General features: G+C 39.2%; 1 protein-coding gene across 1 annotated transcript; it reads right to left on the bottom strand.

Moving 5' to 3' along the window:
* Positions 1-1060: 1060 nt before the first annotated feature.
* Positions 1061-10760, bottom strand: idh1 (isocitrate dehydrogenase (NADP(+)) 1). Its single transcript, XM_062431586.1, has 9 exons — positions 10619-10760; positions 9144-9273; positions 6084-6375; positions 5150-5252; positions 3796-3973; positions 3498-3649; positions 3240-3380; positions 2971-3133; positions 1061-2133 (listed from the first exon to the last, which is right to left on the bottom strand). The coding sequence occupies exons 2-9, from the start codon at positions 9263-9265 to the stop codon at positions 2040-2042; spliced, it is 1245 nt and encodes a 414-aa protein (XP_062287570.1). The 5' UTR covers positions 9266-9273; positions 10619-10760; the 3' UTR covers positions 1061-2039.
* Between the last annotated feature and the right edge of the window lie 3808 nt (positions 10761-14568).

Below are 14568 nucleotides of genomic sequence, written 5' to 3'. Positions count from 1 at the left end.
ACAAACTCAATCCATTACCTTGCACTAGTAGCACCAGTTTTGCCCACCTGCCCTTAAACCCAGCATGTTACTGGGATTATCATTGTACAGTGTATATTCAATATTACAACAATATTTACTTCAGTTGCTATTCAGACTTTATTTTTATTCTTTAAGATGTTTCCTTACTTACTATCTTGTGCCCTTGTTGTTTTTTGTGATATGTGCGACTTATATCTATCTATTTTAAAATACCAGCCTACAATGCACCTGTGCTTTCAAATGTTAATTGTGTAAACAGACCATTTAAAAGCAGATCAGAATACAAGATTTATTGTTGTATGATAGTCCATTAATTTAAAGACACGTTTTAGGGCATATGAAATAAAACGTGTTCAATTAAAAGTAATCTACTTGTTCTCCCTCATGAAAAATCCAGAGTATGTTTTTTAAAAAAACCCTCTTTCATCACTGAAAAATCCATTCTCAATTGATATATGCACTGGAGGTTTCAAGTTTCCACATCACGCTTACCGGCCCTCAATCGGCTCCAAACTAGTTGTGATGTCATAGATGATACTCTTAGGTACCCACCTTCACCCCAGATTTTCAGTGAACTTTCCTCCTTCAACAGATGAATGTAGATTCGTCTTCTATTGCCAAACTCTTCACATACATCATTATGCACAGTGAAGCTCAAACCTCCATGTGAAGGAACAGAGAAAACACCTTTTTGACAAAAGGGGGACTTTACATATCTGTGCATATGTGTGTGAAAACAGGTTCTTGTCGATGTCGATGGTTTGGTTACTATTTTGTAGAAGGCATGATACACCAAAGAATTCACCAATTTGACTCATTTGGACAGCTGATGTTTAATATTAACTTCAGATACATTTTTTAATATTTTTTTGCACAGACTATGGATTTGGCCCACGTCACTTTATGAAGAGATCTTCTAGCCAGCAGTATGAACAGGATGGATGATTATGGCAATGTTCATTTTTACATCTATTTTCTTATTTTTTACCTTAGGGCCTCATAAAAGTGAAAAAGCCTTTAACAAAGAATGACACCCATATTTCTTCAAAAACTCATTTATTGTGAGTTACTTGAGCATAATATTGATGACGAACCAACAGATGGACATTTTGATGAAGACAGTTTAGCATGATTTGAATTACTGACATACTGGACGTTAATAAAACACACGCACACACACAAAGGAAGGACAAATAAATACACCTTTTTCAACCACTGTGAATAGTACAGTTGATAAGAGTACAAAATCTAAAAGCACAAGTTGTAATCTTAATGTGTTTCTAAATTGTGTAAAATGAGTCAGAGCTCTTGTTTGCTCAATGAACATGTCAGTCCTTGTGTTCTGTGTTTTGTGCTCCGTGATGAAAAAGTGTGTATGTATGGCCAGTGCACAAACATACTGAGAGGTGTCATTCATGAAAAACAGGCCGATTCGCTGTGGCTGTTAGTGGCACTAAAATATACAATGTTGTCAATCAAATGGCTGAGGTATTGTTACAACATGATACGATGTAGGGAATGACCAGAACCAACAGATGATTTGACATAAAGTGAATAAGGCAGTGAGGGTCTGTTGGGATTGGCACTGATCAACAAATACAGTACTAACACACATCACACTCACTTCAGGGAACCTAGTGCAATTAGGGTAAACAAGGTCACTGGCCCGTTAGGTAATTTATCCAGTGTCAGTTAATGTTTGAATCGTGTGTCTGCACTGCCACAGTATGGCTTTATGTCTACTAGTGATGCATTGAGAGGGACGTTGGCCTACATGGATTAAAAGCCTCCATTCCCCCTTTCTTCTGGACAAGGCACCCTGCGTGAAGAGACCCTGCCTTAGGGAATGATTTAGTTTCAGTCCAAAGACCTCCTGGAGTCCTGGGCACACTCATCACTGCTCCAGTATCATTTGGGGGGCCAGTATTTCCAGTAGCTGTATAGATGTCTCTGTGTGCGTGAGAATGTGTTTGATTGTGTGTGTTTCTGTGTTTAACTGCAGAGGCTGGGAGGTGAGATCACAGCTTGGGCTGGTTGGCTAGTTTAATCTTCAGGTTCTCTGCCAGTTTGTCCAGGAACTCAAAGGTGTTCAAGTAGTCAGCACGAGTCACACTGCGGAGGAACAGAAGAAAAAGGATTAAATATACTTTATTTTAGGCCTGTAGGGTTCCTATTGTTTGTATCTACGGTCATAGTCAACTGAAAATATAAAAGTAAGAAAAGCAACATTTTTACTTGACATGAAATTAAACCTTAACCTACATGGAAACAGACCAGAATTTGTATGAGTTAAAGAGTAGTAAGAATAGTTTCACAACTTTTCCAGTCTGTCCTTAAACAAGACAGGTTCCCTTTACTTTTAATGTAAGTGATGGGGGGGGGGGGGGAATCCACAGTCCTCCTTCTGAGCAAAAATGTAGTTAGACGTTTATTTGAAGCTAATATAAAGCTTCAGCTGTCCAATTTAATCAAATCAAGTAGATATTTATTTAGAATTACAGTCTTTTTAGTGCCAGATTCCCTCTTTCTGTTATGATCTATCCACTGCAGCTGAAAAGAAAATCACTGTCCGTCGAGACACAAAGAGGGAAACTGTGGCAGATATTTACTTCATATGACATATGACCCAATGTGCAGAAGCATCATATTATCTACAGAGAAACCTTTAAATACATTTTGCACAAAATGATGGACTAAGGATTTTGTCCCCTATCACTTACATTGTAAGCACATTTGGAGGGGATCTTTAATAGCCAGAATAAACAGAAAGAATAATTACAGCAAGGAAAACCTGTTTCAATGTTCATTTGGGCACCAGACTTGGAAAGAAATTGTAAACCTTTCATTTAAGACTATCTTATAGGTAAAATTATCATAAAAGATCAGATGATGTAATATATTCTTTTTAGTCACACAGTCACATTTTTTTAGATTTCTGAGGAGACTAACTTTGGCAGTCCTTTGATGCAGATAGCCAAATCCTTGGTCATGAATCCAGCCTCGATGGTCTCGATGCAAACGGCCTCCAGCGCCTCAGAGAACGCTCGCAGCTCTGCATTGTTGTCCAGCTTTGCCCTGTGGAGCAGGCCCCGCGTCCATGCAAAGATGGAGGCTACAGCAAGCAGATGCACAGTACAAAAAAATGAGTTAGAAGTTTAGTTTCAGTGGTTATATTTGTCTAGTTGCTGAACATTTAAGTCCATTAATCCTTTTCCTACCAATGGGATTAGTGGAGGTTTCTTTTCCCTGCTGGTGAAATCTGTAGTGGCGTGTCACTGTGCCGTGGGCAGCCTCTGACTCTACTGTCTTTCCATCAGGACAGATCAAGACACTACTCATCATACCCAGGGAGCCGTAGCCTGAAACAGAGTCACACGAAACCACATGAGCGACAGAAAATCTTTGAACCAACAAATGAAAAACTCTGGATGTATCTTAATATACAAGCCTTCCAACAATCATGTGTCTTCACCAACCTTGTGCCACAGAGTCAGACTGTACATCTCCATCGTAGTTCTTGCAGGCCCAAATAAAGCCTCCGTCAGATTTCATGGCCTGGGCCACCATGTCATCTATGAGACGGTGCTCATACCAGATGCCTTTGGCCTCAAACTGAGCACGGTATTCCCTAGGACACACAGAAGGGGGGAAAACACACACTAAGTTGTGATCTACAGTATATAAATCACAACATTGTGTGTTCTGGTATTTCTTAAAGAGAAACACAAAGGATACCTGTGTAACTGTGGTGTGTGTGGATTTTAAAGCCCTTACTTCTCATAGATCTCCTGGAAGATGTCTTTGAAGCGACCGTCATACTTCTTCAGGATGGTGTTCTTGGTGCTCAGGTACAGAGGCCAGGCTTTAGACAGAGCCATCTGGAAGGAGCTGTGAGCAAAGTCCCTGATGGAACTATCAGTATTGTACATTCCCAAAGCTACACCACCAGTGCCTGGAGAGACATACAGACACACGTAAATATATACCAATTATACATTTTCAAATCAATTATACAAACCTGTTTGTGTGGGTTTAAGTATTTTAGAATGCAGTATAGTATGGCCGAATGAGTAACACAATGTTTCCTATAAACTTAGACAAACACTGAGAAAGGCCTTGAAATACAGTCCCTGTTTCTAGCAGTCATTACTCAACCTTTTAAAATCTGTTTCAGTTGGCTCAGTGTTTGGTTTAGAATGATAAAACCAGAGCTGGCAAATAGTTACAACAGAACTATTAGTAGATAAGCCATATCTCATATTTTACCCCATTTACAATGTGAACACTGTGTGCTTGCAAAAGTTTTTCTATGGTGCCAGTTCTGTTTACTTATATTGACTAACACCCTATTATACATCCATATTATGGTATTTGACATCAATGCTGCAAGATATTTTTCATGTCAGACTGGTGTGTGTATTTGCACAGCAGAGGTATGTAGATCTACCATATTAGAAGTGTATAGTTACAATCTTGGACATCCTGTGTGACCAACTTTACCACCTTGCTTGAATTAGCAGACCTCTCATTTGTAGTGAATAGGGGTGTCACCATTGCACTGAAGGCTGTGTCATTGTTAGGCTTGTAAAGATCAACTGTCATTTATGTTTCTAAAATTTCTCCTTTAAAAAAGACATGGTATCAAGTATGATACAGCTGATACAACTACCCTTTTTTGTGAATGTACCATATTAAGGCCATTTTGTCAAATTAAAATAATTGAATTAAAATGTACAATAACTTATTTAACATCAATAACTTATTTAACCAGTCAGTTGGGAACAAACTGTTCAAACACAAAAACAAAAGGAAGACCCACTAGATGGCAGAATGCTACTTCACAGAATGCTTGAGTTTCCTCAGCTGCAAAAAGCCACCAGGATTAATCCTTTTGGCTTTTTGCAGGTGAGTAAACTAAATTTAAGTGTAAGTGTTGCACTTTTTAAATGCTCCCTGTGCACTCATCTCACAGCCAGTTGTACATAGAAACCAATTTCATTTGTCCAGCTTAGACGACAGCTCGTTTAGGTGAAACTTAGGTTGTAGCTCGTTGTCTACCATACTATGGTGGGAAAGAGGTGTTTGTGTTTTAACGTTAGATCATACACAGGAATGACTGTGCTCTTACCCTCAAACTCATGGACAACAAACTTGACTTGCTCTCCATTTGTGGGTGTGTAGGTCATTTCCACCTTCCCGGGCCCAGGCACCACAAAGTCTGTGGCTTTGTACTGTGGGGAACACGTTGAGAAAGACAAAAGGTTAATAATAGACCTTAATAAACTACTCAACCATTACAAGCAGCTATTAAAAGGTATGACCCACATCCTATAAAGTGGTGTTAGATTAAAGATCAAATGACAACGACCATTACCATAAATGTTGGGTGATACGTCATGTCAGCAGAACATAACACATAGCATATCTCTGAGACACATGGGCTGTTGCGTAACCAGCAGCCATGTGACACTTCACCTGGATTACTCTCCTCTGATGGAAGAACTGTTGACTTTGGCCCAGCGCCACAAGCTAGCCTATGATTTAGCTCTGTGATGCTGCTGCAACTTGCCAGGGCTGTGGGGGCAGTGCATTATAGTCCAAAGGACAGCTGATGAAATATAATTATTGACTGAGTCTCTCCTGACAACCCCATGATGTCTAGGCTAACCACAACTCACTGTGCATGACCCGACGGAGAGCCAATAAACAGCTAGTCACAGAGGTTTAAAAGTTAAAATTATGCATGCTTTCTCCTCAGAGTGTGTCAGTATCAGTAGCGGCTTTGTCACATAATAAGGGAGCTGGGTTAAGTTCATCTGTGGATAGAAAAAGGTCTGTCACATAACTGCTATACAGTTAGATACAGTCTTGCAGTTTGACTTCTGTGGAAATCAGGATTATTTCAACCTCATATGTAAGGCTTCTCCACACTTCTGACACAATATTATATTAGCAACATGTATTTTTCTTAGTTATACAGACCACTGAGTGTAAATACTCTTCAAACTCATTCATCTACTGAGCAATTTGGCCAACTCATGTTTCATGAACTGCTAGTGTACCTGGTCTCCATGGGCATGTCTGCCGATGATAATGGGTCTGATCCAGCCGGGCACAAGGCGGGGGATGTTCTTACAGAGGATGGCCTCTCTGAAAACTGTGCCACCTAAGATGTTACGGATGGTCCCGTTGGGCGAGCGCCACATCTGCTTCAGCTTGAACTCCTCCACACGATTCTCATCTGGCGTGATGGTGGCACACTTGATGCCCACGTTGTAGCGGCGGACTGCCTCTGCAGCTTCGACGGTCACGCGGTCATCTGTTGCGTCGCGGTTCTCCATCCCCAGGTCATAGCTGCACACAAAAAACAAAAGAGAGTTTGAACGAGTGGCAGGGTGGAATCTGAAACATACAGTACCAGTTAAAAGTTTGGACACACTTTCTCATTGATGTGAATGTGAAGGTGTGTCCAAACTTTTGACTGGTACTCTATATCTCAATGTACTGGAAAGATTATCTGGCGCTGTGTATAAGGCTGGGGATTGTTTCAATTTTACCACTGGTGCAAATATAACAGTCAACTATACAATACCTGATACTTTGCTCTTAGTTTGGGGAATAACATCTTTTAAACCTGTTTTGTTGAACAAAATATGTCACATGGTTGATGTATCACCGTAAAATAAAAAGACCTAATGTTAGTACACTTTCTCGATTTAGATCTGGACCTCAAATCAAAAAGTATAAAGGTTTAATACTCAGCCTTGACATTATATCTGTGTACTTGTGGAGATGGAAAAGGAGCGTAAAGAAGACCAAAGGGACATGGAGACAGTTTATAATCTCAACAGCAGAGGCATGGGACACCATAAACAATAGCATTCAGTTTCAAGAAGAGCAGTGATTATGTACACTTCAGTACACACACACACACACACACACCCACACAAACAAATGCCTTGGAACATTAAAATTACTAAGCACTAAAAGTGAATGTACGCAACTGGTTTAGTTGGCTAGAAGCAGCTAGTCGGTGAATATTAATGTAAAATGTCTGTGACTGACTTACTGTGTCAAAGAACATGAACAATAAGTAGTTAAAGAGCTTGCTTCCAGATTGAAAAGTATCTCAGATTACTGCTGCGCCCTTATTCACTCCATATCTGGGCTAATTATATTTCTTACAAGAGCTGACAGTGTTAGCAACAAGAGTAGCCATTGACCTCCTATCCTACTTCCTTCACAGTACTCCAACTGTGCTTAATCTCTTCCTCTTTCTACAACTTTTCCTAGTCTTAGTGAGGGGTGGATCTGCAAACACAACCAGCAACACAATGACAAAGGCAACAAGGACTCAATTGTGCAACGATGACTGGCATTCTGCCAAGATGGCTTGTTAAGGCTGCTCCACTTGTTTCACTTGTGTTAAAGGAACCTCACAGCTCTGCAGGACGAAGAAGTACACCTGAAAAATATACCGACTCCAGTGTGCTAATCACTCCCTTCAAGTATTAGTCTGCATGCTTTCTCTTGCACTCAGTGGCTTTGTTTGAAAGCAGCCATGACCTTTTACCCACTTTCTTCCTCCCTTCCCCCGAAAGCAGAGCCGCAACAATATGACACTCAACGTCTGATAACAAACTGGACACAGACACAGCACGCTTTAAAACAAGCAAGAATGCTGTTCATCACTTATTTAACAGCTTTATGCATTCCTTGGAGTCGGAAAACCTGCACTGGCTTCAATCTATGCCCTTCTAGTTAAGCATGCACTCATATTACACGCCTGCCATTAATATCAAATGTGTGTATTTATTAAGTTTTAAATGAGCTTTATATACATTATTTACAAAATACACTGAAGATGTCTAAATGCAGGGGGTTATTTTGTGTGAGAATCCTGCTTATTGTGAAAATGTTCTTCTAACAGAGTAATTATTACACCATATTGAATCAAACTTGTACAACCAAGGCCTGTTGCACAATAAATCATTAACTTTTACAATGTCGCACAAGAAAAAATGATGATGAAAATGCTGTGAAAAATCTATCAAATCTATCTAAAAAAAAAGAACAAAGTCAAAGTCCATTGTGGTGAAGATGTGATTCACATGGTAGTGACTTAAACTTCACACAAACCTTACCAATTACATACATACTCTGAACAAGGTCCAATTCATGTAAGAGATAAGAAGAGGAGTAAGGTCAAATGAAGCAATGGATGTTCCTCCCAAATAGGGTGCTGACTGTAAATGGCCAATAATCAATGGATAATAACTGTATTGACGATCTTGGGAAGAGGATATGGCAAAAAAAGTCACTAAAACACTAATTTTGTTGACTTCCAGTTATCCAGTTATCAGTATCAGACCTTAAAACCTTGATTTGAAGCCTCTTCTCATTAGAACAACATCCATTACATGATCTTACCAAAATAATGCTTGTGGTACAACTATAGTGTAATATGTCTTCTATTAGTCTTGTGAAGAAATACTGTTGATCTCCTCATAACAACATGACATCTCCTGTTATAATGCTGCTACGATTTAGGAGGAGGTTTCTTATGCGACATTGTGCAACTACATGCTGTACCCACCGCTGTGTAACCAAGATAGCAACAGCCACAGAGGAGATCCTGTCAGGGACTAGTCTCAAGATGGGACCTTGGCATCAGATAATCATCTATTCACAAGGTGCTAATCAGATACTGGTTGTTTTGCCTGTCACATTCTCCACAGGGAGAAGCCAGGACAAACAAGACAAACTAGAAGTCCCAGAAATCCCAGCACTGCAGGAAACATAATATGCTTTCTTTAAAAAAAAATTCAGTCTCGCTGTGTGGTCCCTGCAGGAGGCACAGGTTGCCACGCTACACTCCTGTTAATAGGAGTGCGATGACAATGTAATTAAATTACAGACTGCATTATCTGTTAATCTAATCTATGTAACATTAGAGGTGCTTTTCAAGACCCAAGAACAGATATAAAAAAAACAAACAGGTGTACCGGTGACTGAAAGCTCTGCACTAAAAAAAAGGAGAATATTTTGAGAGACAAAGTTGATGTAAAGTGCCCCCCCTCCACACACACCCTGCAGCTTTCTTTATACTACAGTGTTATTACCTGTGCATGTCGAGCTCCAGGTATGGGAAGATGAGTTTCTCCTTAATGAGCTCCCAGATGACCCGAGTCATTTCATCTCCCTGCATCTCCACCACAGAGCCTGATTTGATTTTCTGAGCCATCTTAGAGCCTGGGAGTAGACACAGGACACACACACACACACACACATTGAAGAGAAGACAAAAGAAATGAATCAAAGAGGGATCATTGTGGCAATGGTGTTTTTTTTAATCAAACTTAAACACCATAGATTTGCTGCTACCATAGAGGGAACATCCAACATAAACGCTACAGTCTCCTTAATGAATGGTTTCATTCAAAACATGAAGTAGGAGCAGCCAGACTGGAGACTCAGCATTTAAATCGCCCCTCCTGATTTAGTCCTTAATCCTCTATGTGTAAGTAAGTCTGTCAAAGTGAGCCAGAAAACCCCGCAGCAGATGGTTAACAAATGCCAACAAATATACCTCAGCCCACTGTGTCATCAACTTTGACTAAGAAATTATTTATTATTTTAAAGTATAATGACAAATGGTTGTATGTTCCATGTTTACTTTATTACACACCCGATTAGTATCTTTTTTTAATAGACAAGTCCATTTATTTATAGAGCACAAAGATTGGACTTCTTCACAAGTTGCAATTTTCTGCATCCATCTGTCTGTCTTTTTCTGAAAATCACAGGAGGTTTGAAAAGGTTACATAATCTGGTCATGGCATGATGGGGAGGAGACTGCAGAGACAGCCAGAGGCAGTCAGACCAGACTAGTAGAGTTGCACACATTAGTCGATTAATCAATTAGTTTCCAACTATTTAATCAAGCGGCAATTATATTAATAACTGATTCATTGTGTGGAGTCATTTTTCCAGAATCAATTTCTCTGATTCCAGCTTCTTTAATGTTTATGACTGATTTTTTTAGTCTTTAGTTTATGATAGTAAACTGAATAACTTTTGATTGTGGACAAAACAGGACATTTGAGGACTTTTTTTTGGGAAGCAGTGATCATCTGTTTTTAAACATTTTCTGACATTTTATAGACGGAACAACTAATCGATTGGATACATTTGGAAATGGATTAATCGTAAGTTGCACTCCTGCAGACGAGAAGTGCAAACATGGTGTTTAACGTATAGCTCAGATAAATATCTCCAGAAATAACAGTCAAAAAGATGCAGACAGGAGGGAGTTTACTGAGACTACAATGGGCCTCAATTAGTCTGGTTGGACACATACGACTTTATTAGAGTAATGACCGCCCAAAAGTGACAGAATTTGGTTAAACCCTAGTTAGTCGAGAAAGACGGTTTAGCTTGAATGTTGTTATATTCGCTGGTTGAAGCCTGACTGCTAGCTTATCATTGTACCAGGACAATAGGATGAGAAATGAAATAAGTCTCATGTACACTTCCCTGTTGCCACTACTTCGTTGTGCAGTAAGGACAGTTTCATTATACATTACAAAACTCCTACCTTGTTCAGTTTTAAGGTCCACGACACAGTCAGCACCGACACTTGACAGATATGAGACGTCTCTTCCTGCTACTTGAGAGCTGAAAGCTGTTCAACCAGCTAGAGGGAAGCGGCAGGTAGCCGGCTTCCACCTACCGAGCTCTCTGACAAGATATTGACCAATCAGAGAAGAGAGGGCAACCTCATCACCAATCAGATAAGCCCACACAGACTGAGAGGCGGGATTTCTCCGGGCGGCGTCTGCAAACACTGCACGATGATTGGTCCAGAAGACACCTCGCTATATCGCTATGTAGAATGGAAAAATGTATTAAAAGTTAAACCCACTTAAATTAATTTAGTCATTAATTTCATTATATTTGTAATTATTTCTTGCTATAATTCTTATTTATTATCTAATTGTATGCTTCCTGTGTTATTATCCCCACCAAAAATTATTTACAGTACAAAAGACAATTTCTTTGGAGAAGACAAAATAGAAGTTATTTTTCGACGAAAGCTTGTGAAAGTATTCATTACCAATGATTAAAGACTCTAATTAAGCTACTTAGGAAAATATTTTGTTGAATTTCTTTGATAAAACCTGTATTAACTAAAATGGCCATACAGGCTACTGTGAACCCCCAGGGCTGACAAAAGCACAATGATCACAATTAGTTTGTATTTTTTTTAACCCATTATATCTCTGTTTGGGACAATGAATTATTAAACTACAATATTAACTGATATAATAATATTGTACCTTGAGGTCCTGCTTCAAAATCTAGTTTTAAGACCATTATTATACAGCTGCTATTGTGATTTCATTATGCATATTACTAAATTAATTGTTTCAATGTTATTCCCACACAGAAAACCTGGGGCCATCATGCACAGAGAGGGCCAGCAACTCGTTCTTGTCTCAGGGTCGACTAGCAGGATAATCTAGCCATGTAGTCTGTATACACACTGGTTATTGCAGTTAATCTGGTTATAACTGGTTATTGAAGTGGAGACCACTAAGAGCCCTTGAAGGCCTCCAAAGGGCAAACATTCACTGTTTGTCCCTTATTGACCCTTCCCGCCACCAGAGGAGGACTTGTAATCTTTATGTTCTGGTGGTGGAATCATGAAAGTCCACAGTTACCAACAGGCCTTTTATCGAAGCAGACTTGACTTGTCATAGTTGGGAAAGCAGCAGGTACTGCTAACAATGACTCCATTCTAATCATGTGGCCCATCAAGTCATGACAGTGTGGCCACAATGTATAACACCAGGATGAAACTGAAGCAGCTACATATTTTTTTCCACACCTGTGCTTTTCCAGCTGTGACATGTCAAAATGTTTCCCATGAACGAAAGTAATGGCCAAATTGCTGAATTTCTACACACACATGCATGTGTAGTCTGCTGTGTTCACTGAAGTTGATGGGAATTAATGGCCCCAAGTTCACTATGTGTCAATTAGTTTATTTATTTATTTATTTTACTAATTTATGAGTATGTTATGATGGCATATTAGGGATATATATGTTTAAAAAACTAGTAACCTGGAGAAGGGTGGGTAATGCCGATTCAACTGATACTGATTTGTGCCTGGTAAAATGTTTCCACTATTTTGTATATTTTGGTATATTGTTGCTTCTGTTCATACATAGGTCCATTTCATCCACCAAACTTGGTGCTTTAGATGACTTGAATAAAACCTATGAGTTCGTTTTTGAGTATCACTTAACATTTGTCTGTAATTGCTCACCAACATTTTGAAAGCCTTACCTGATGTACTTAATAGACCATAACCTTTTCAATGTTAAATTCGAGTTCAAACTAAATGAATGTTGCACTGACACACTGCATCAATATGTAACGCTTGATACAATTCTATCCACATGGGGCGTTATTGTAATATTATAACATGATATTTCTACAATTCTGCTGCCTTTAATAAAATGAAACTTGGTGCACACATTTTCCATGAGAATGTGCATGACATATTGAATCATGGCCCCACCTTGTGGCCATTAGGGAAATACCAACATACTACATATCAAGAGCTTTCTTTTAAATTAGTAATATATTCATATTCCATGGTAACCACATGCAGCAGACTTGTACAGATGTGGAAGCTGAACAAGTCTGTTGCATTTGATACAATAAGTAACTTTTTAGTTGTTGCAGGCAGCTATTTCCCAATTTTCACTTAGTTTCTTCATATTAGCCCTGCGAAACAGCTCCACGCTAAATTGAAGTGTGGTCAAAGATGGTATTACACTTAATGCGTGAAGTCTATGAGAGAAAAAGCCAGGATTAGCAATTGCATGCCATTATGAAACTGAATGATTAGGACTCTGGTGTGAAAGAACCTTCACAACAATGAAATGATAGAAATTTAGCAATGTTATTCACATGAAACAACCAGAAGTGGACTCTTACTCAAAATATAAATGGAACATCTGTGGTGAAGGACCTTAAATTGAGTGGGGAAACAAAATAATTACTGAGCACTTCCCACCATGCTAGGTCAATTATCACATCGGTGAAACACACCCCTCCTCTCTCTGCTTGCATGTTGTTTGTGGTTGTGTTGCTTCTCATGGGTGAAATTTGTTGTTTGCCTGGATGAATGTTTGTGTTGTATTACTCGCAGTTGCAGGAGTTTGTCATGTTGTTTTAAACATGAATTCCCCTGTTTCACATTTACATTAAGAATGGTCAAGTCAGTCTTTCAGCCTTGTGTGATTTGTAATTGTAAAATGGCAGGTGGTTTGGTGCTTGGATGTTGGAAGTTTTCCATATTTTGTTTGGTTTTAGGATGAGTGCTCAAATATGCTCAAATATGCACCTCGATAGCAAATGTTGTATAAAAGCTTTTATTTATTTATTTTTTATCCCTAGATATTGATACAGGTATTGATACTTAAAAGCCAATCCAGTTTGTAGTCATTTAATTTAACACACAATATCTTGCCTTAGTTATTATTTTACAGTGGTGCAAATTACAATTAATCAAATTATCAATCAGTCAGTTATTTTCATTTATATAGTGCCAAATCATTACAAAAGTTATTCAAGGCACTTCTCACATAGAGCACATATTCATATATTTAAAGAGACCAAACATTACCCCATGAGCAAGCACTTGGTGACAGTAGCAAGGCAACTGCCAAGGTAATTGACACGCAGTGATTCTGATTGTACGTTTTTTTTTTTTTACTTTTAGAGTAAAATCATGGCATTGAACGTAAATGCTATATCAGGGTTGAACTTGCACTTCTCAACCAGTAGATGGCAGAACCGCACTGTGCAATGAGGACTCTCCAACCGCATGAAGCCATGTGGTCCTGAGGAGAGGCAAGAAGCAGCCAGAGGAAGCCGATCTCCTCGGTGTGCATCTACAACAATAAAACATTTTACTTCACCGTCTCAACCTAAAGGGGTTGGTTGATTCTATACTTGTGTATCCCTGAAAACTGAGTGTAGACACTTAAACATGCAGTGAAGTGCTGTGTATATTGATTAGACTGTAATTATATGTTTTTAAATGATACTTTTGCTTCATAAACGCGATTAGAAACTCTCAGTGTACTTTTCACAGGGTGGTCCAGATCAGGGAAACTGCTACTATAGCTTCCAAAACAGCATGCCTTTGTTGTTTCCCACTTGCACTTTGAAACAGGACCACAGCTTGGCAAGACCTGAAAGGCGTCGTGTGACTCTGCATCTGCTCTCAGTTGTGTCGAGATAACCAGGCAACGAGAGAGAGAGAGAGAGAGAGAGAGAGAGAGAGAGAGAGAGAGAGAGAGAGAGAGAGAGAGAGAGAGAGAGAGAGCTGAGGAGGAGCTTGCTAGTATAAGATTCACTCCACGTACCATCAGCACCAAAACTTGCAGTCTATCCATCCATACTCATCTCTATGCTGCGCTCTTGCTTTTGCGTCTTAATTTGACTTTTTCCCCCCCCACTCGTTAAA

The sequence above is a fragment of the Scomber scombrus genome, chromosome 13 (assembly GCF_963691925.1).
Source record: "Scomber scombrus chromosome 13, fScoSco1.1, whole genome shotgun sequence".
Classification (NCBI taxonomy): domain Eukaryota; kingdom Metazoa; phylum Chordata; class Actinopteri; order Scombriformes; family Scombridae; genus Scomber; species Scomber scombrus.
The sequence above is the reverse complement of the archived record's forward strand: the minus strand, read 5'-3'. Positions and strand labels throughout refer to the sequence as shown.

What these genes read in the sequence shown, in the direction of transcription:
- idh1 (XM_062431586.1), bottom strand. Translation starts at nt 9,265, where the DNA reads ATGGCTCAGAAAATCAAATCAGGCTCTGTGGTGGAGATGCAGGGAGAT. An exon ending in TTCCAGGAGATCTATGAGAA is followed by an intron (nt 3,650 to 3,795) that starts GTAAGGGCTTTA and finishes TGTGTGTCCTAG; the next exon opens with GGAATACCGTGCTCAGTTTG. An exon ending in GTCTGACTCTGTGGCACAAG is followed by an intron (nt 3,381 to 3,497) that starts GTTGGTGAAGAC and finishes ACTCTGTTTCAG; the next exon opens with GCTACGGCTCCCTGGGTATG.